The sequence below is a fragment of the Diachasma alloeum genome, unplaced genomic scaffold (assembly GCF_001412515.2).
Source record: "Diachasma alloeum isolate Michigan unplaced genomic scaffold, Dall2.0 Dall_scaffold_00711, whole genome shotgun sequence".
In the NCBI taxonomy this organism is placed as follows: Eukaryota; Metazoa; Arthropoda; class Insecta; order Hymenoptera; family Braconidae; genus Diachasma; species Diachasma alloeum.
This window is the reverse complement of record NW_021680842.1, coordinates 91,322-114,564: the sequence shown is the minus strand read 5'-3', so window position 1 is coordinate 114,564 and position 23,243 is coordinate 91,322. Positions and strand designations below refer to the sequence as shown.

The 23,243-nt window shown below is 33.8% G+C and overlaps 1 protein-coding gene across 3 annotated transcripts; it reads right to left on the bottom strand.

The window, feature by feature from the left end:
• Nucleotides 1-3,314: 3,314 nt before the first annotated feature.
• Nucleotides 3,315-16,601, bottom strand: LOC107044325 (lipoyltransferase 1, mitochondrial). 3 transcript variants are annotated; one of them, XM_015266156.1, is made up of 4 exons: nt 15,711-16,601; nt 13,618-13,834; nt 12,037-12,336; nt 3,315-3,506 (listed from the first exon to the last, which is right to left on the bottom strand). In XM_015266156.1, the coding sequence occupies exons 1-4, from the start codon at nt 16,338-16,340 to the stop codon at nt 3,460-3,462; spliced, it is 1,194 nt and encodes a 397-aa protein (XP_015121642.1). In that variant the 5' UTR covers nt 16,341-16,601; the 3' UTR covers nt 3,315-3,459. The 3 variants fall into 3 exon arrangements, with proteins under 3 accessions (XP_015121642.1, XP_015121643.1, XP_015121641.1); XM_015266157.1 differs by lacking the exon at nt 3,315-3,506 and adding an exon at nt 9,747-9,866; XM_015266155.1 differs by lacking the exon at nt 3,315-3,506 and having other exon boundaries at nt 11,731-12,336.
• Nucleotides 16,602-23,243: the final 6,642 nt, after the last annotated feature.

Here is a 23,243-nt window from a genome sequence, read left to right as displayed (position 1 = left end):
AAGGGTATTTCATTTTTATTTTTAAAACAGAAGTATCTCAGAATTTCCAGTAAAACTTATCTATCTGAATTTTCCGGGCAAAACTGGTCTAACTCAAACGAAATCAGAAAAATCTATTTCGTAAACGTTGATTAAATAGTGTTTAACCGATTTAGTTGACATATTGTGAATTTATAATAGCGACACTTCCTAATAAAACAAGGGTATCTCAGAATTCCGTATAAAACTAATCTATCTGAATTTACCGGGGAAAAAATATTTTAGAGATTTAATATCTGATGAAAAAAAAAAATCGTGCCCAAATATTATGTCTAAATTTCATTTACGATTACTAACTTGATGTTTAATGGCCCTCACGTATCTACCTAGTCTTTTTTTACTCTATAGTTGAGAGAGTTCCTCAGAAATCCAGAATCTGCCAGCGTACTCCCTCCCAAAAATTCGAATAGGTGCATTTTTTCCGTAGTGTTGCGATTCAGTTTCCATTCTTTTATGGGAATTCACTCATTCTAATTGATACTTATAATTTATGTTCGGAAATATAATCAATCCATTGAAAATAACGACTTTTTTCAGGTTGACCAATGGATTTCAAAATATATCTTCTCCCGTATTTCTCATAATTAAAGATAAAAAATTTGTGATCATTCGAAAAACTTTCGAAAAAAAGACGTTGGGAATTCTTCAAAAGTTGATTTTTCGAGTAGAAAAATTTGAATCTGCAATTTTTAGCGGTCAGTGACGAATTTGACTGACAAAATCGAATTTCTGAGGAAAAATCGCGTGGAAAACAGTGTTTTTGAAGATTTTCTCTCGAAAAACGCAAGTTTTTTTCCCGAGGTGAACATCCCCTTAAAATATTCTTCCCCATGCCATCTTGACCGAGTTTGATCATGAGATCGATTGCAATATTCAGGGAATCTTAAAAAATTTTGCGTTGGGACAATGTTGGCTGCCAACGTTGGGGCAATGTTGAATAGAATTAATCATTGAATTCAATTAAAAATACATCGTCATAGAAATTCCATTCGGAAGCAAATTGCTGATTTATTAGCAAAAATATATTGACTATGTTTTGACGAAAGCAATTTCCCACTTGTTTTCACTTCTTCAATGTTTCATTGATTTAATGAGAGTTTCAACGATTTATTACTGTTTGAAATGTTTGCCAGACCATCAGTGGCGGTTTTGGTGGAGTGCCCGCTCGCTACATTACAACTTCACGAACTTCAAGTGTCATGACAATTGCAGTTCATATAGTTGTGATGAAGTTGTGACATAACGAGCGGGCACTTCACCAAAACCACCTGTTGCATAGCCAGTGGTGGCCGATAGCCATAGCTACTATCGGATTGAGAAGTAAATACCCCTGACTGGAAAATTACGGTATAACCAACAAAAAATCATAAAAACTGAAAAAACTCGAGATTGCGGAGATCCGTTACAAATTCCCTTCAACTCAAACATTACTTTATACTCTGTGGATTTGAAGATATTTGGCAAAACATGTCCTTATGGTCCGTACTGTTGAACTCCAGAAATGAAATTCTCCGGAAGTACAAAGAAATTCTTGTTGGAGGAGATATAAGATTTAAGATCGAGGGTCCACAGAAATATCTAGAGTTACACGCACGAAAAAATTTAATAGAAAAATCTATCGAATTCCTCAGAAAATTCTATTGAATTTCTATTAAATTTTCTATTATTTTTTGGCTGATTCTATTGACAGGTTCAATAGAAAACATTCAATGAAAAAAGTCAACAGAATTCGATTTTTCTATATAACTTATTCTTTTCATATATTTTCTATCAAATTTGCTCGACTCAAATTTTCTAAGTTTATTTCATTCTATTTTTCTTTTCTTCTCATCAAAGAAATCAAACGAAAAAACTTAGAAAATTTGAGCCGAGGAATTCTATAGAAAATATCTCAATAGAATAAGTTATATAGCAAAATTGAATTCTATTGACTTTTCTACTAACAATTTCCTCAATTCTGATTTTGACCAATCAGAGTGCAGTATTCGCGATACCGTGACGCGTTTCAGACTGATAATATCCCTGTAACCTGTCTATTGTTTTCTACGAATTTGACAGATATTCCTCACATTTTGGTAAAATGTGTCCCGTAACCCCGAACACTGCACCCTGATCGGCCAAAATCAGAATTGAAGAAATTGTCCTCCGAATACCCCTCGACCTTCAAAATTCATCGGATATTTCCCTCAAGTTTTCCTGCATATCAACGATCGGGATCAGTTCAGCAGTAAAATCCCGAGCGCGCAGCGCTCGAGATTTTAATCTCCAAAACGGATCCCTCTCGTTGCTATGCAACAAAACATTCGGGAAATATCCGATAATTTTGAAGGTCTTGGGGTATTATAGCTGAATATTTTGTACTGAACATTTCAATAGAATCGGCCAAAAACTAATAGAACAGTTCAATAGAAATTCAATAGAATTTTCTAACGAATTCGATAGGTTTTTCTATTAAATTTGTTCGTCCGTGTACCGCTGCGTATGCATGAAAGGAAGATAATCGTCAAAATTGGTCTAGACAATAAATTTGTCAACTCTCTACTATTTTTGAGTCCACTGTCTCACTACGTAGCGATGAACCCTGTGAACTGATGTTTTATCCATCAGTGTGGACCTAATGATAAAATCTACTATTTGATCCTTTATTTTGGACACTTTGAGGAAGAAAAATTACTCTAAACATACGAAAAAAATGGATACTTGGAAAAAATTAAGAAAATTCATGTCGAGGAATTCTTGGAGAAAAGTGTCTCAATAGAAAAAGTTGTCTAGGACGATGAAATTTGACTGATTTTTGCAATAAAAAATTGTTTCTACTGGAAATTTTCTATCAAAGAAAACGTCGAGCAAACCTGCAGGAATATCCAACAGAAACGACAAAACTCTATTGAACCGTCAATAGAAGTTTTTTTTAAAAGAAAATAGAAGTTTCATAGAACCAATAGAATTTTCTATCGAATTGCTAGCTTTTCCTATCAATTTTTTTCGTGTGTACTTTGTATCGCAATTCTGTTTTGTTGCTATCAACAACAATGAGAGCCCTGCAAGGAAGAAGAAAAAAATCGATAATAACATCAAAATGTCTATGAAAATTGTTAAATGTTTTTCTTTATTTCTCTCAAGAAAATCAAACAAAAAACAGAAAATTTGGGCCGAGGAAATTCTATAAAAAATATTTTAATAGAATAAGTTATACAGAAAAATCGAATTTTTTCCAAGTTTTCTATAGAATATTTTCTATTAAACATTCCAACAGAATCGGCCTAAAACTAATAGAAAGTTCAATAAAAATCCAATAGAATGGCCTAACGAATTCACTAGGTGTTTCTATTAACTTTTTTCATCCGTGACATTTGCATGTGTCTTCGGTTCTATGACAGCACTAGGGGTTGATATTATCACAATATTCTCTTAGTTGTCTCAATGGAGTTCAGTCTTCGCAGAGGCCTTTGTCGGTGCATTCCTCTCTGCAAAGTTGATGAAAACGTAAATAATCTTCGACGAATTTCGTTTTATACAGATATACTGCGGTTACCATATCACGACCTGGTGGTTCATGCCAATCACAATCAGTATCTTGCGAGTTCAAATTTTCAAATTGACGATCGATTATATACGTTTAAAAACGAATAATTAGTACAACAAAATTAATTGTTTATTGTTCGTTTGCTCCACACACGCTTAAAATTTTAAAATTAGTCCAGCGTCTCCAATTGTGGAACTACAAAGGTTTAAAAAAAATGTGTGTAATAATAATTATGAATTAATTTTTTGAAATTCAACTCCTACACAGCTAATTTCATTTTTTTAAATAAAAAATTGCACTATTCATGTAAAATAGTCCGAAAAATGTTTCTGAAAAAATCGAGCATACATTTTAAATATAAGGAAAATTTTTCGGCCTATTTTAAATGAATGGCGCAAATTTATACAGTAAACTAAATGAAATTAGCTGTGTAGGAGTCAAATTAAAGAAAAAGAATTTGTAGTTATTATGGTACGGATTTTTTCAAAACTTTTGAAAAAAAACTCTGTAGCTAACAAATTGGAGGCCCTGGACTATTTGTCACATTTGGAACGTCGACGGGCGAGTACTACGAATTTTAAACATCACAGTGCCTTTGCCCCAACGTTTCATTTACCCGATCTTCCTCTAATATATTAACACACTGAGTAACATTTTTAATCGATAGGCCTAGAAATTCAATCGAAGCAGAAAATGAATTAGCAGCCAAAATCTCCAAATTACTTGCCAATCGAGTCAATTGCAGCTACAGGAGCTATTAGTAAGTCGATAGTGAATAATTTGCGTGGAATCACGCATGAACAAATTCAATAGAAAGCCGAGCGGATTCACTAGAAACTTCTGTTGGAATTTTATGGGAATTCTATGGGGTTTCTATACGATTTCTATTGAAATTCCCTTCCCAAAAAGATGACTGTAACGGATTTTGAAGCCAGTAAATACGCCTTACTGTATATATAGTATCAGTAGGCGCAGAGCTTAGCCGTCATCCCCTGATATATATAATAATATTATAATATTATATATATGGCATATTCTCCCAATTATCGTCCAATGTTTCGGCATCGGTTTTGGGATTGACTTTCAATTTTCACAATTTGTTATGTATGTCAAAAGAAACTCAACCCTAAATTTTCCCTCCGATATCTCAATTAATAACCGTGAAAATGCATGTTGAAATTTTTTTCTCTTTTTTTTTTCCATCAATTTCCACGGCAACAGTTTTCATTCCATGAATAAATATCACAAGTAACTTTTCTCCGGAAATTGTCTGAGGTTTCAGGAAAAAAAATTCCGTTCCCGTTCTAGTCTTTTTCGGCCACAAAAAATCGATTTTTTGACTAAATTCAGTGGTTTATTGGTCGTCCACCCTCTTGAAAAGAATTTTTTTTTCGGAAAGTGTATACTTTTTGGAGTACCTCCACAAATTTTCAAATTGGGACTCTTGACAGAAGCTGAATAAACGTATGGAAATGAAAAAAAAGAAATTTAGGATAATCGTGCGAATGTTTGATATTTCGCCGTTTTCCGGTTTTCCACCTACTAAATGGAGACTTCTGGTTTTTCGTCGAAGAGTATATATTTTTTCGAATATCTTCGAAAATTTTTAGCTCGGGGCGCTGAAAACCAGCCGAGTAAAAACATAAAAACGGAGAAGAAAATGAATATTTAATTATAATAATATTTAAAATTTTGCGTTTTTTAGCTTTCCACCAAACTGATTGAAATATTATGCTTTTTGTCGATAAGTATATATTTTTTCAAGTATCTTCACAAATTTTCAGTCCAAGACGCTCAAAATCAGCTGAGTAAATGCATGAAAATGGAAAAAAATGAGTTTTCAATTATTAGAATATCTCGCAATTCGCGGTTTTTTGGTTTGACACCCACTTGATATGAATGTTTTGTTTTCCGTCGGAGAGTATATCTATTTCAGAGTACCTCCACAAATTTCCGCTCGGAACGCTCAAAACCAGCTCAGTGAGCGCTTGGAAACGGTAAGGGAAAATGAGTTTTGAGGACATAATTATGAGAATGTCCGAAATTTTGGGTTTCTAGGTGTTCGGTTTGGAAATGTTACTTGAAAAAAATATATCCTCAACAAAAGACAGAAACTTGTCGATTCAATGGGTAAAGGACCGAAAACACTCAATATTTCAACTATAGTCATAACGATATCACTAAAATTCTTCTTTTTTTTTCGTTTTTATGCGTTTACTCAGCTGATATTGAGCGTCGCAGGCTGGAAATTTGTAAATATACTTGAAAAAGTATATACTTTCCGACAAAAAGCACAAAATTTTAATCAAGGCGGCAAAAAGTCAGAAAACCGTGAAATTTTCAATATTATAATTGAAAATTTACTTCGGTCTTCATTTTTATGTGTTTACTCGGCTGGTTTTCAGTGTCCCGAGTTGAAAATTTGTGGAGATACTGTAAAAAAAATACATATTCTTCGACGAAAAACAAGAAATCTCCATTCAGTGGGTGGACGACTGAAAAATCGCGAAATATCAGATATTCTTATGATTGTCCTAAAAATTCGTTTTCTTTTTCGTTTTCATACGTTTATTCAGCTGCTATTGAGAGTCCCAATTTGAAAATTCGTGGAGATACTCCAAAAAGTATACACTTTCCGAAGAGGAAAACAAATTTTTTTTCGAGAGGGTGGACAACCAAAAAACCACTGAATTTTGTTAAAAATGTGATTTTTCATGACCGAAAAAGACTGGGACGAGAACGGAATTTTTTTTTCTGAAACTTCAGACAATTTCCGAAGAAAACTTACTTGTGACATTTATTCATAGAATGAAAACTGTTGCCGTGAAAATTAATTGAAAAAAAAGGAGAAAAAAATTTCAACATGCGTTTTCTCGGTTATGAATCAAGATATCGGAGTGTAAATTTAGGGTTGAGTTTCTTTTGACATACATAACAAATTGTGAAAATTGAAGGTCAATCCCAAAATCAAAGCCGAAATCCTGGATGATAATTGGGAGAATGTGCCATAGGATATAATAAATAATAACACAATATAATATTATAAAGTATTTATATTATATTATTATTTACTATATTATATATATTATTATATGTATTGTATTATTATTATATTAATATATACATATCGTCGCATTAAAATCAAAGGGGCGTAAGNTCCTGGATGATAATTGGAAGAATGTGCCATAGGATATAATAAATAATAACACAATATAATATTATAAAGTATTTATATTATATTATTATTTACTATATTATATATATTATTATATGTATTGTATTATTATTATATTAATATATACATATCGTCGCATTAAAATCAAAGGGGCGTAAGTGCCAAAAAACCCATTTTAAAAGTGAAAGGGGCGTATGTTCCGAATTCCTGTTTTTTCGGTTTTTCATGGAATTTCTGACCAAAAATCGGAAGAAAAAAAAATCTAGGAAAAAGGCGTAATTGCTATATTTCAACGGGAAAGGGGCGTATCTCCACACTTACGCCTGTTTCATTTCATTCAAAAAATGACACGCCCTTTTTACATTATGTGTTGTGCACTTCGGATTACACATTTCATGTTGAAATAAAACGAAAAGGGCGTAAGTCCCACATACGCCTCTCTCTCATTATATCAACATAAAACGCTTTAACTATTTTCTTCTTCCTTTATGGTCTCATTTTCTTCCGAAGTGTTCAAAGCAGTCACGACTCGAAATTTCATACAGATAATTTCCTGAAATTCGCAGTCATAATTTAAAAAAATGAAATAAATTAATGAATGAAATCGAATAAATTTAGAAGAAAATTTTAGAAAATTTTAGTTTAGTTACTGATATTTCTCATGAAATTGTTTCATTCAAGCAAAAAATCAAAGGGAAATAATTTGAACATTCATGATGAGAGGGAGGGAGGGGAGGTTAATGTAGAATCAAATATTATTTATTATTAGGGCTGTAGTGCATGTGATTCCGTTTATACTTGATGAATCAATAGGAACGAACAGTAACAAATGAAGGGACATATATATTGGAGTTACGCCCCTCTGTGATTATTGCTTCAAAAACAAAGGGACGTATGTGCCTGAGTTACGCCCCTTTGGAATTATTCATTCTCAATATGAGCTAGAAAAGAAACAAAAAGTATAAAAAGAAAGAGGCGTATGTGCTGGAGATACGCCCCTTCAGTACTTGCTAGTCGGACTTACGTCCATTTGCCAGTTCAGAAATTTGTCCACAAAAAACCTTTCATAAGTTGAGAAAACTCCATTTCGAAGGAAAAAAAAAAACATACGCCCCTTTGGTATTAAGAGAAAAAAAATCTCAGAGAAATGGCACTTACGCCCCTTTGATTTTAATGCGACGATATATATGCATGACGATTATTGCGAAATTTTTGAAATGAGATGAGATGTTTTTATATACATTTATTTCGATAGATATTTTTTATATTAATATTATATTCCGATACACCGATTCTAGCTTGGGCGCGCAAAGCGCGCCGTGTTTCTAGTCTATTAAAAAATTCGACTTGTTTTTTGCGCTGATTCATATTTGATAAGAAAAAGTCAATATATTTTGAATTTAGGTTCGAATTTTTCTCTTAAAATTTTTACTATCAGAATTATTGGGCACAAATTTTTCAAATTTTTTCCGCTGGATTTTGTTTTGTTTTGCATTCCAGAATCCGAGTGGAAAAAACTTAGAAAATTGATGCCTAAGTATTCTTATAGAAAAAATCTCAACAGAAAAATTCAAGTAGAAATTCGAAATCTATTGACTTTTTCTTATCGAATATCCAATAGAACCGGCGCAAAAAACAACTAGAATTTTTCAATAAAATTCCAATTGAAATCTCATAGAAACCCCATAGAATTCCTATGGAATTCCAATAGAATTTTCTAGCGAATTCGCTAGATTTTCTTGATGAGAAGAAAAGAAAAATAGAATGAAAAAAACTTGGGAAATTTGAGTCGACCAAATTCTATAGAAAATATATGAAAAGAATAAGTTATATAGAAAAATTGAATTCTGTTGACTTTTTCTATTGAATCTTTTTCTATTAAACATGTCAATAAAATCAGCCAAAAACTAATAGAAAGTTTAGTAGAAATTCAATAGAATTTTTTAACGAATTCGATAGGTTTTTCTATTAAATTTTTTCGTGCGTGTATTTATGCAATTATGTCAAACACAAGTGTTTATAAAACTACACTAAGGCAAAGAAAGTAATAGGGGTTCTCTTGTTCATACAACATAGCCTAATAATTTTCAACTGAAAGAAGTTTTAGCAACTGAAACTGTTCTACCCTCATCCCTTCCCGCACCAGAAGTTCTTTAGACTTGAATTCGTGCTAACTTCAAAACAAACATTATTTTTAACATTTACACATTATTTTTAAGTGCTCCATTGTCTCATGAAAAGCCAGGTCTAATGAGACTGCACAATCGTTTCTATTACAATTATGCACAGGAGAAAATACCAGTTCCGATCATTGAAATTGCTAATTATCCTACAGGAAATACTGTCTTGTTTACTTAATTATGAAACCAATCCAGTAGTGAAATTTAAACTGCACCAGACCAACTTCACTTCAGCATCACGATTTTCAAAAATATCTCAAAGTTCAGTTCAAATAATGAAAATGTTCCTAGGATTCTTCCACCTTGGTTTTCAAAATATTCATCAAAATCAGATTGTGAAATTAAGATGACATAACATTTCATTAATAGGGAAAACTGGGGTAAAATGAAACAGCCGAAAAAAGAATATTTGACGCAATTCAAGCAAAAAAAAATTTTGTATTATTAACTTTTTTTATTATTGGGAGTACTGATGAGAACAATAATTTTCTATTCGGTAGAAAACAACATGCGGTGCAAAAAAATCACTGATATTCGTAACCCCTCCAAAGCGTATCGACTACCTCCACAGATGAATCCCACTCCAGCAGCCAAACTAAGACCTCGTCATCGCTGAGTCTATGTTCTCTCCTCATTCCAAACTTCCGAAGGTTTTTCATATATTTCTTATATCGAGACGACAATATCAATAATTTTCACTAATTTTATCCACAGTTCTCTTTTCAAGTAACATAAAACATTTCATCTATAAGTCAATTGATTAGATTAGGGTGATTACACTTTTCTTTTGTCATTCGATTGAAATTCAGCATCACATTTTCCTTTTTCCCCCTCTGGGTCTCCTCCTGGGCCTTCCTCTGGGCTTTGAATTTTTCAGTTTCATCTTCTTTTCAATTAATCCACGACAAAATCTTCTCTCGTCAGAACTTCTCAATAATTTTCCATTCTATTGAATGAAAAATTATTATTTTCGTCAGTACTTCCAATAATACGAAAAAGTTGATAAACAAAAGTTAGAAAAAAATAATATAGTCAGACTAGAATTTCTTTTCCCTTTGAAATATTGTATTTCAATTGGTTCCATTGAGAAATCAACATTTCGACAATGGAAACTACAGAAACCTATAGCCTGAAATTAGGTTTCTGAGGGAAAAGAAGATTTAATTGGACTATAGTTGTAAATTTTTTTTTGTTTCAATTGCGTCAAACAGTCGTTTCTCGGCGGTTTCATTTTTCCCGACTCTCGCCGAATGCATAAATTAAGGTTAATAAAAAGGTTAAACAACCAAAATCCAAAAAATATTCTCATATATTTAACAGTATCGTATCAATAGTTAACAGACAAAAAATAGATATATACATGTGAATTCATGCTAACTTCAAAATAAAATCGGAGCGCAATTTTAAAAAGAAATTAAAATATACGAATGATAATCGCGATATTGTCAAGTGCTCCATTTTCGAATGAAAAGCCTTGTCTGATCAAACTGCCCACTTGTCTCAATTGCAATTATGCACCTAAGTCAATAGCAATTAGCAATTTCAATGATCGGAATTACAATCATTAAAATTGCTAATTATCCTACAGGAAATACTGCCCTGTTAACTTAGATACGAAACCATTCATGAAATTTTTAAATGCAACAAATGAAGATGGCATAAGATTACATTAATACCAATAAATCAATCAAGATTAATAAAAATGTTAATACAATCAAGATTCTAAAAATATCTTCATTTAGCGGTATCATTTCAATAGTGAATAGGCAGAAACTAGAGAATATACATAGAAAGAACACAAGTGCATTATAAAGTGCAAAAGAAAATACGTATGAAAAAATTCAATAAAAAAACTTAGCGAATTCGATAGCAAATTTATTGGAATTCTCTAGATATTCTACTGGAATTCTCTTCAAATTCTAGGCAATTATCGTTACAATTCTATTTCTTTTTTGCGGTAATTCTATGAGATATTCGATAGGAAAAAGTCAATAGATTTCGATTTTTCTATAGGAACTAGGGGGCTACGCCCCCTGCTCGCTCCGCTCGCCAACCCCTATATGACCCTTATGACCCTTATTCTGATCTTCGTAATCATTATTTTGACCCTTGCCACCTTTAATTACGGAGTCTTAATTTCGAGTATCAAATTTTTATCACGAGAAGTCGATCTGGATTGATATAATATAGGAATTTTTATTCTCTTGAAATTGTTTCTATAAGAATACTCCGGAATGAATTTTTAAAGTTTTTGCAAAACAAAACAATATAGCGGAAAAAATTTGGAAAATCCGTGGCCAATAATTTCTGTATAAAAAATCTCAAGAGGAAAATTCAAACAGAAAAATCAAAATCTATTGGCTTTTTCCTACACGGAGAGAAATATTCAAGAAAAATTACGGAACATTTCACGTAATCCGCAAGCGAGAATCGTTTTCAGTGAATTTCTATAGGAATACAAGAGAATAAATCTGAAACGTTCAGTAAATTTTCGGGTCTGTCACCGAAAAAATACGAAAAAGTCACGTAATTTTTCTGGAAGTTGTAAAATTTAACAGAAACTTCAAGACTTATTATGCCTCAGAACATGAAAATTCTTGGATGTTTAAGAATTTTTACGAAAAGTTCCGGAAAAATTACGGACCGTGTTGTTAAAATCTCCTCCCCCTCACGGTGACTCATGGCTAGCCGTGCGGCGTCGGACGGATGAGTAATTTTTACGGAACAGATCGTAGAATTTACGTGACGATTGAAACTTTTTATTGAATTTTACTTCACTCCCAGATTACGTTTCGAAATGTAATTTTTACGTCTTTTTTCTGGTAATTTTTATTGAATATTTCTCTCCGCGTATAAAATATGTTATAGAATCTGCGCAAAAAACAGATGAAATTTTAACGAGACTTCCGCAGAAATTTTTAAAGAGAATCCCCACAGAATTTCTAGAGAATTTCAATAGAATTTTCCAGCGAATTCGCAAAGGTTGTCTATTAAATTTTTTCATGCGTGAAGTTATAAATCTTAGTTGGAAACATCTGGGTGATTTGGTCATTGAGTGGCTGCCATGTTACTTATATTAGCACTCTGTGTAGCATCAAGGGGAACACTGGTACAACCGAGAGCTGAGATGATTTTCTCGGTGATGTCGTGGTCGTATTTCGCCCCCCGGAGATGAGTAATCACACTGGCGTCCTGGCTAGCGGCATTGGAAAGAACATCGGGAGGTAGACTCAGTTTTATATCCTCGACGATTCCATTCTTGACTTCCAGTGTCAGTTTCAATTGATGGAATGGTCCGTTGTCCGTTGAATTCGTTGAATCCGCTGGGATTTTCAGGTCCCTTGTCACTGTAAATTTTGGGCACCTCCCATAGTTCCATTCCCACGATTGGAAGTCATCTTTAAGTTTATCTAAACCTGGAGTTGAATGAACATCATGATTAATTTGGCAAACTAATTGACGAAGCGTAAATTCAGTAGCGAAGTGGTCAAATGGTTCAAGTCGATTTTGGCCGTTGGCCAGTTTTCAATGAATATCTCAAAATCTAAGGGAGATAGCAAAATTNTGGATATCCTTAATCCATCAAAAAGCTTATAAATATAGAAATAAATTCCATAAAAGCCCATGTATAAGAAAAATTTGTTCATTTTATTTCATCAATGTTACTGCAACATTTTTCGTAATTACATTAAAATCAATCAATTAAAAATGAAAAACACGTGGATAATCGGTGGTAAAACGGACACTTTTGACTTTTTTAAAAATGTTAATGAGGGGTTGAANGTTGTCATAACCTTTTTAGTAGCACTCAATTCGCTCTACAAAAAAGGTTATTATGAAAATTTCGCTATCTCCCTTAAATTCGGAAATGTTTCTGGAAAACTCAACTAAAGATTGAATTGACTTAAACCGTTTGACCACATCGCTACTGAATTCAAGTCTCAATGTTATAAACTTGTAATTAACGATTATAAATAAAGGTAGAATTCAATGCACTTGAATATTTTAATGGGGATATTTCATATAGTTTTTGTAAGTGAAGAAATTATTGAAATTACTTGTTTAGGTTTCAAAAATTTCCATATGTAGAAGTTTCTTAATTTTATAACTAGGAAGGGTGTTGGTGCCGATACTCGATTGGTGCTGATTCGATATTTCTTCTTTCCATAAATTGTTGATAAGTATTCTCGTGGCAAAAAACAATACGACGATATTGCATTCAGATTCTCCTATCCTTAACTTCAAAAATGTGAGATAATATCATAATTCTAGCTATTAATTCTAATCAACTTTGTTCGAAGAAAACCTTAGTAATCGCAATATTAAGAAAGTAGAATTATTCTATTTTCTTCCGACCTAAATGATTTGGACAATTATGATTCGCTTATTCATGTTTCATAAATGAAAACCACCTTACTTTTTCCATTCGTTCGATATATCCACGAAATTTTTTTAGAAAGAATTATTTAAAAAATGGTTTAGGGAGAAATTTACCATTTTTTAAACAGCAAAAAAATAAAAAATTGATTTAAACAGCAAAAAAATCAAAAATGGATTCAAAAAATGATGATTTTACCCTAGACTATTTTTTAAACAGTAAAAAAACCATTTGGACAGTTTCACTTCGAATTCAGACATAATTTGACCCAAATTATCAAATAAAGAGATTTAAAAAATCGTGAACAATCTCTATTTACCTGGGAACCACTGTTCAGTAGGATTTATCATCTGAAATCCCTTCTGCTTCTGCACAAGTGAATGTCCCCCATCCTCAAGAGTCATTGCCATCGTGCGAAGATACTCCCAACCAACAGCCGACATTAAAGCATCAGTAGTCACTCGACCATTGATCTCGCTCAAATTCTTCACTGGAGATCTTGTAGATTCCGTTGCTTTCGAATGACTTATTCCAGTCTGTAATCACCAACCAGAATATTGATCACTCATTCCCATCACCTTGACCCGATCGATATCAATTCAAACAAGCGAAAAGGAATGAAATGACAGAAGACTGAGTGAAAGCCGGATCGATCATTATAACAGAACAGAACGATATGCGTCGATGAAGCTGAAATAACGAAAGATTCGACAGTAGATTTGTCTTAGGCGAATCTACAGGTGTACAAATGTTTTTAAGTAATGTACAAACTCTTTCGCATTTAAAAAACATTTGTACGTACGATTATTTGACTCTTCTACACTTAAATATCCCGTAAATGGAATTTTCCGCTGACGAATATTCTATTAGTTTCAGCTTCATTATGCGTCGTCACTAATTAATCATTAAGGATGATTATCCAAAATCGCATGCACTCAAGCTGTTTTCGATTTTTTTTGACTGATAGAGTTATCTTCTTGTTGGTGAAAACTCTCATCCATCAACTTGAGTTGCGTATTCAGAATTTAAATAGATAATTAATATACTGAGAATAGTGATGCCGCCAGACAGGGCGAGAGTGAGCTACTCTCTTGTCTTGTCTTGCCGTCTGGCTGAAACTCTCGACTCGATTTTTCAAGGCAGGAGACCAAGACTTTCGTACTCTCTTACAAGAGTCTTGAATTTTCGTTGAGAATGAAATTACTTGGGCGAAATATTCATGTGATATTAATTCCTGCTGATGGGTATCCATATGTAAATGAATGAATAATTAAATAAATTAATCAATCAGTAGTGAAGTGGTCAATCGGTTTAAGTCGACTTAGCTCCCAGATGAGTTTTTGTTGAATAGCTCGGAATTTAAGAAAGCGAAATTTTTGTAAAACCTTTTTCGCAAGAAAGATTGTTAGGAAAATTTTACTAACTCCTTTAGAATTTGAGATATTCATCGAGAACTGACGCTACAATGGAATTGATTAAACCGCTTGACTACTTCACTACTGAAATGAATACATGAATAAATGAATGCTCGTAATTTTCAAACATGGTAATTTTTTAATGATCTCCTCAGTCTTCCAGCAAAAGTAAACTTTCCAATTTTTTTTTCAGATTTTAAAAATATTTTTTAACGGTTCAATATTGAGATTCAAATTCAGGCGTACAAAGTTTAAATGATAAAATCATGATAAAAGTCCGTAAACTTGGGGTCATGAGGCTCAAATGAAAGTTTTGCTCTTCGACTACAAAAGTAGAAAAGCATTTCACTGGAGAAAAAATAGCCAAAGCACTTGGATATCCTTAATCCATCAAAAAGCTTATAAATATAGAAATAAATTCCATAAAAGCCCATGTATAAGAAAAATTTGTTCATTTTATTTCATCAATGTTACTGCAACATTTTTCGTAATTACATTAAAATCAATCAATTAAAAATGAAAAACACGTGGATAATCGGTGGTAAAACGGACACTTTTGACTTTTTTAAAAATGTTAATGAGGGGTTGAAATGTTGATGAAATTCCATAATTTTTTTTTTCCAATACAAAGAGCAATTCTTTGTATTGGAAAACTGAGCTCAATTGATGAATTTGTTTCTGAGTTATGAATAATTTGAAAAAATTCTCAAGTGTCCGTTTTACCCCACCCTCCCCTGCATCCTTAAGGGAGCCAAGTGAATTTGAAAAAAGATTCAAAAAAAAATTTTTTCTTTCCCTCCATCATTGGAGAAATATGTATTCATCCATTCGACAAAATTTCAAACCCGCAACCGGAACTAGACATCGAGAAAATAAATGCGGAAAATCCTCTATTTCGCGTGACGAACCTCGAGAAAGCATGGGATCAAATGGGTACGGCGGGTTGAAATATCTCTCTTATTCACCCCGGGACCCCATTGTTTTTTGTCNTCATTACCTCTTTCTTTTCCAGCGCCATTCTGAGATTTTCCTTATTAACATTCACCAGCAGAGTGCAATGATGATAAGCATTGGGTCGTCCCAGTTTTGCGGCGGTCCCAGATACTTTCAAATTCCCATTGACAACGATATCCTCCCTCTGATTGATATCACTCCTGAGCCCCCACTCCCTGTACAAGGCCCTCGTGATGATCTCCAGATTGTACCTCCTATTGTACCTCTCCTTCGGGGTAAAAAACGACAGATTTAAGTTTCCAGAATCATGATAAACCGTCCCACCGCCACTATTGCGTCTAGCCATGGCAATTCCCTGCTCCTCAAGCCCCTGAATATTCGCCTCGATCCAGGGATTCTGATGGCGTCCAATAACCACACAAGGATCATTTCTCCAAAGTAACAATACGTGATGATTCTTAAAATCATAGTTACGATACAGCCAATCCTCCAGCGCCAAATTCGTAAATATATCTTTAGATTGTGATATGAACACAGATTTGGCTATCAAATCCTCATTTACACGATCACCACCACTGGACATTGATCTACCAATTATCATTCCAACATGTGAATGAACAATTGATAATACTCTCCCCTTATTAGACACAACGTATCTGCTGATTAGCGACATTATTTATTTCCACAACAGAATAACAGAACGAAACAGATACTGTTAATCAGTCAATTAAACTAAATCAGTCTTTAATATTAATGTTGTGTATTCCCTCTTTTCAAATGATAAGAAAATTCATTGATTTCAACTAGGTACAAAGTCTGTGTGTTTCTGCTCAAGTCCTTCAGAAATTGACTAGAAAAGAGGCCTTTTTTCACTTGATTCAATTAAAATCGTTGACAATTGATGAAAGGTTGTAATTCGACTGAGCCCTCTCAACACATGTGTTTAGCAGATACGTCAGACTGGCTTGAGGTTATGGAGATGAGGTAATCGTGAAGGGCAATTGTCTGGTGCAGCCACTTCCAGGTCTGATCCAGGGTGTTGATGCGGTATCGGATACCCAAACAGTCTCGACAGTCCTTTTGCATTCCTCCGTGTGCTGACAGATTTATTGTATACTAATGACACTCGCTTATTTCACTAATTGATTATTTTGAGGTTGTAATCGCCAACAGTGCGCTAGGGCCTCAGTGGAGTTGGGAATTTGTTTGTTTTTGTGGATTAATTCTATCGATTGTAACGGCGAAGGTTTAACACGGTCACTAACTTCGTTATGAATGATTTATTCATCGGAATTATTTCGTTTATATACGATCCGCGGGGGGCGATTTGCGGTGGGGATAAGGAGCCACGAGGTTATCACAGCCTTCAGCGCAAAGTACAGCTGATGTGCGCGTGGTCGCGCAATTCAGGCGCTCCAATGTGTGAATTTTTGTATCGTTTCGTGGTACAGTTGTCAGACTTTATGTATGAGTAATTGGAATAATAAATAGATTATTCTGGAGTGAAGTGGTGAAATGAGTGGAACTGAGTCGATGGAGATTTATCTTTTTTTTTTTTTTCAATAATGTAATTGGGTCGGTAATTAAAGGTATTCAAGTAGTTTTTACAGTTTGGCTGTAGACTACACTATAAATTGAACCTTTTTTTATGAACAAATTTGTCAGTTAAATTGCGTGAGAAAAATTTGATAAAAAAATATCGTGAATGTTCTGCGTCATTCAAGTTGTATTTTGCACAGAATTATTGTTCTTTTAAACATTTGGTGTTTATAAATAAAGAATTGAAATTGTTTAAACTTTCATACACCTTACTTTTTGCTTCCGCATGAAAGCTTTGTAATCATTCAAATTTAAGTTTTGGACAGCAAAGCGAAGAAGCATCTGTCCACTCTCCTTTGAAGCTTGTAAGATCGTTTGGATGTTGTGTTTGTCGAGTATTTTACTTATGCGGTTCGTTGTACCTCTCAAATAGTGGAGCGGGTCCCTTTAAGTCTTTCCTGGTTTTCTTCAGGATTAGTCTCCTCTTGGAAGACCCCCAACGCTGGCAGCCAACATTGCCCCAATGCTGGAAGCCAACATTGCCCCAACGTTGTCAGCCAACATTGCCCCGACGTTGGCAGCCAACATTGGCTCAATGCTGGAAGCCAATATTGCCCTAAAGTTGGTAGCCAAGATTGCCTCGACGCTAGCAGCGAATATTGCCCTAACGTTGGCAGCCACCATTGCCCCAACGTCGATAGCCAACATCGTCCCAACGTTTAACACCCAACACTGCACTGCCAACATTACCCCAATGTTGACAGCCAACATTGGCCCAACACTGGCAGCCAACATTACCCCAACATTGGTTGCCAACATCACCCCAGCGTTGGCAGCTAACATTGCCCCGAAGCTATCAGTCAATACTGCCCCAACGCTGACAGCCAACATTTCCCCAACACTGCCCCAACATTGGCAGCCAACATTGCCTAAACGGTAAAATTTTTTACCTTTCCCTGAATATTAGTTTCAAAATAAATCTTTTCAACAACAGATAATGCAATCAAACTCATGATCAAACGCGGTCAAGAGGCATTGGTAAGAATATTTCAAATTACAATTGGATTCATTCAAAGAATAATTTTTTCAGTCGACGTCACAAAACGATCGGTCACATCCACACACTCATACATACGTAGATCCGGACGTAGTCTAAAAATAGCATATTTGAACTCCTGAGACTAAAATTAGTTACCCTGACACAAAAAATTAGAAATTTAGGATTTGACGACTATAATGCTTCCATTCGGAAGCATAAGGACAAGTGTCCATTTAGCCCCACTCGCCTCTCTTCATTTCCGAGATAATTTCGTACATAACAAAGTCTCCTGGTTTTACTAAACTTATCTTATTAATACTTAAATTATTTCAGTCACGAGTGATAGGAGAAATCATGAGAAAATCTTTTGTCTAGTAATTTTCTAAGCTCTCGACAATTTCCTCTAAAATAATCAATAATGAAGATAATTCAAGAATTAACAATTCATAATTTTCAAGAATCTCATTGGTGGAGACCCTCGGGAGATTTCAACTCACAGACGATTGAATTTTCCCGTTATGGAGACTACGAGGGGGCTATTAAGGTCAAATGATAAGAACGTCTCACAACTTTTCTTGCTACTTTGTTGGGGATTTTTTTGATTGTACCGCGGGGTAGTCGAGTGATTGAGTACGCAGTGTCTATGGTTACTTTTACTGCCTTTCGCATAATTTTTACAGTCTTTTTCTTCTTTCTTCACTGTTGCATCGATTTTATCAGATGTATTTCGTAAACTGATACGAAGATCTGCTGCTCGACCCTCTGATTTCACTTCTGCTGATCGAAATCATTCGATACGTTTATCAGTGATGATTGTTTAGATGATTCCATCGATTTGTTAAGGAGACGGGATGAAATCTCAGTCTTCGTTGGAGCAGGGGACGTTCAAGCGAGTTTTCATCAATGATGAGCAAAACTAAATACTTTTCTATTTAAATACTAATTGAAGGCCCGGTTGCACCAAGCCCTGTTATCCGAATAAACCCCAGGGTAAACGTTATCCTCGGGGTCAATTATATCGTAGAGGTCATAATTTTTCAATATTTGACTCGAAGAATAATTTTTTATATCCTGTAGTCCCATTTGTATTAATACTGATTTAACCGTGGAATTGAAGTCTATTTTTTGTTCTCGGGATAAATTTGAGATATTCTCTCGGGTAAAATAATTCATCGAATATCCAAATTTACTTTTTTTCTTAGCAGACGTTTTCGTTACCCGGAGCTGGTGCAACCGGGCCTAAGTACTAAATAATTCATTTAGAATTTAGAAACTTGGGAAAATATTAAATACTTGAATATTTTGTATCTTCGATACTCTTAAATACAAAATAGTCAAGTATTCAGTGTTTAGTTCCCTTCTAAATACTAAATACTTATTCATTTAAATATTTAGTCCTCAGTATTTAGTATTTAATTATTTATTTATTCATGTTTTTTTTAACTATGGAAATTTTGATAGATGAATAAAAAATAAGGGTCACAAGAATGGCATTTAGAAACAAGGGTCACAAGGGTCAAATGTAAGAGTAAAAAATGAGCGCCAGATGTGAGGAGGAAAAATAAGAATCACAAGATTTATTAATTCAGATTCAGAAATAAGAGTCTAAATTAATCGTCACAAAAATGGAGGTCAAAAGCAAGTGTCAAATCTAAAGATCACGAGCCAGATGGCGTGAGGGTTAGACATGAGGGTCAGGTATGAGAGTCAACAATGAAAGTAAAGGGTCATGAGGATCAATTTTTTTTTGCAGATCTGGATGTTCTATGTAATTCTTTGTCGTTTGAGACGAACTTTTTTTTTCCATTGAAAAAAATTTTGACCCTAATGACCCTGAGTTTTTAGTCTTGTGACCCTAAAATTTGACTGAAGATTTAGAGATTCCATGCAATTCCTTATCGCTTGAAACACTTTTTTTAGTTGAAAAAAATTTTGAATCCTATGAGCCTGAAATTCTCATCCTCATAACCGTGAAAATTCTTTCTCATGATCTTCATGACTCTAAAATTTTATTCCAGATCTAAAGATGTCATTTCCCATCATTTAAGACACTTCTTTTTTAGTTGCCAATTTTTTAACCCTTATGACCCTAAAATTTTATTGCAAATTTGGACGTTAGCGTTACTTAGTTTTAGGGTCATAAGGGTCAACATTTTTAAACGAAAAAGAGAGTATCTCTCATACGATAAAAAACCGCATGGAACGTCCAGATCGGCAAAAAAAAGTTGACCCTTGACTTTTTACTTTCATTTTTGACCCTCACTTGCATCGATATTCGCGCAATAAAAAATACTGAAATTATCGATGACCGATTTAACCTCATGTATGAGCAGCAACTTTAAAAATCATTTAATCAGGTCTCATCGAGATCTTCAAATTGATATCGTATATTATCTACCCCATCACCTAAATCAATTGTTATAAGCGATAATGTACCGATTTTAGCATGTCACACTCTGAAAATTCCGTGTTTTTCCTCTTAAATAGCAAGATTTGCTTGGTTTGTGTTGGAATCTGTCAAGATATCTCATTCTTAGCTAAAAATATATCAAATTATCTTGGAATTGATCCTTGATTTATCCAATTATCTCCATTTGTCATCGACTTTTGAGAGTTTTTATACGACAATTGAATTTTTATGGTTTACTCTAAGAATTCACTTCCGTTGGGGATTTTGGGACTTCTGTGTGGACTGGATGGGAATCTCCATATATAATTTTGAAGGGCATTTTATATTCTTTAAAATGGTGTATGATAAATGTCATTTACTCCAATTTTCATTGAGTTATTGCAGATTATTTCCATTTTTTACGTTATGTCACACCTTAAAAATGACAGTTTTTACCATTTATCGAGGCCTTAGATTTGACCAATTTGAAGGTCTCATCGAGATCTTCAAATTGATACTCTACATTATCTGCTCCATCACTTAAATCAATTGTTATAAGCGATAATGTAGCGATTTTAGCATGTCACATTTTGAAAATTCTGTGTTTTTCCTCCTAAATAGCAAGATTTGCTTGGTTTCTATTAGAATATATGGAGATATCCCATACCTAGGTGAAAATATATGAAATCACCTACGAATTGACCCCTGATTTATTCAATTATCTTTAATTTTCATTAACTTATGAAAGGTTCTATCCAAAAAATGAAATTTTACGATTTTACTGTAAATTCAGCCTGGATCGGTTTTTTCTGCAACTATCGGTCGAGCCAGTTAAACAATTCATATACCATCCCAAAGAATATTTATCGTTCTTTGAAATGATGCATAACAATTCTGATCCAATGGAATTCATATCCATTATTGCAGATTGTTTCTATTCTTTATGTTATATCACACGTAAAAAATTACAGTTTTTACCGTTTATCTAGGGTTCAGATTTGACTAGAGAGGATATGTCACATGTCCACTTGAAGGTCTCATCGAGATCTTCATATTGATACTTTATATTATCCATTCGATTCACTACATGAATTGTTATAAACGATGATGTAACGATTTTAGGATGTCACGTGTTGAAAAGTGCCAATTTCTTCCTCTCAATGACGGGACTTTCTCGGTTTCTGTCCGAATCTATAGAGAAATTTCATACTAAGCTGCAAATACATTGAATTACTTCAGCCTGATTCATTCATTTATCTGCAATTCCCATTCATTTATAAAAGATCCTATTCAGAACATAAATTTCCATAATTTTATCGTAAAGTCAGTTTGGATTGGATTTTCTGAAGCGAATGAAACTCATCATATACCATTTTGAAGGGTATTTATTTTTCTTCAAAATGATGCATAATATTTCTGATCCCCAATAGGGCAATTCGTAATCGTGACGCTGGTCCTTTTTCGGGTTTGCATGCTAATGCCGTTCTCCCTTTTTGACAAACCATATATATTTTATACTCAAATTGATAAGGGAATTATTGGATTCTGGTCATTTCTCATTCTCACTATGGAACTTACAGGCAAAGAATTGTTATTTTTCTTCATTTTTTTCTTTTATTGCAAGAAAATTGTTTTTTCGCGTCTAACTTGAAAATTTAACTTTGGCTGGATTTTTCTATTTCTTTGAGTTGAATCAGCGGGGAAGTTAGCATATCATCTTGAAGGGTGTAATTGGTTCTTCAAATTGTGATGTATAGAATACGATTTGATTGAATTTTCAGGAATTCATTGGAGATTGTTGTTGTTTCGAAGCTCATGTCACACCCCAAAATTCGGCCTTTTCATTCATTTTTGGACCTTTGTACTTGGCCAATGTAGATTTATTTCACACCAATTTGAAGATCTCAATGACATCTTCAAAATTACGTACGATTTTTCTTCATTCCGTCCACTTGATCCATTGTTGTAGGTAATTATGTTTCGAATTTGGCATGTCACAAATTGAAAATTTCACATTTTCTCATCGTTTTGTCCTGAATTATTATTTTCTGACTTGATTATCAGTAGAAATCGCATATCAGTTGTGAAGCTCATTTTTCGCAGACTCATGAGATTTTTTGGCAAACATTTATTCCTCCATGGGTTATTCGAAAATTCAAATTGCGATGGATTTTTGTAGCGCTTTGAGTCGAATCAGCGAAGAAATCAATAGGTCATTCTTAGAGGACATTTTTCGTTCTTCCAATTGTGACGATGCGGGTTGTATGCTATGTGGTGTATGTGTCAGATTTTGTAAGTCACAAATTGGAAAGTGTGGCAGTGTTTTGTCCCGAGCTGGTGTCTTTCTCGTAGAAAAACTCGTAAAACTTCTATGTCCGACATGAAGCTCATTGAATAAACTCCAAATTGAGAGATTAACCACTTTATTTCAGCCATTTTTCGCAGACTTATAAAAGTTTGAGGCGAAAATTCCTACTTCTATTTAAAAAAAAATCACTATGACTTGTTTGGATATACTCAATCCAAATTAATGAAATCTGCTTGGTATGATTCTTGATTTAATTAAATCTTAATCGGTTCGATTAAGGGCTTAATATTCGATTTGAATC

Excerpts from the sequence above, each read along its gene's own strand:
- LOC107044325 (XM_015266155.1), bottom strand. The coding sequence starts at position 16,340 with ATGTCGCTAATCAGCAGATACGTTGTGTCTAATAAGGGGAGAGTATTA. Across the intron at positions 12,337-13,617 it reads TACTGAACAGTGGTTCCCAG|GTTTAGATAAACTTAAAGAT; the intron begins GTAAATAGAGAT and ends ATTCAACTCCAG.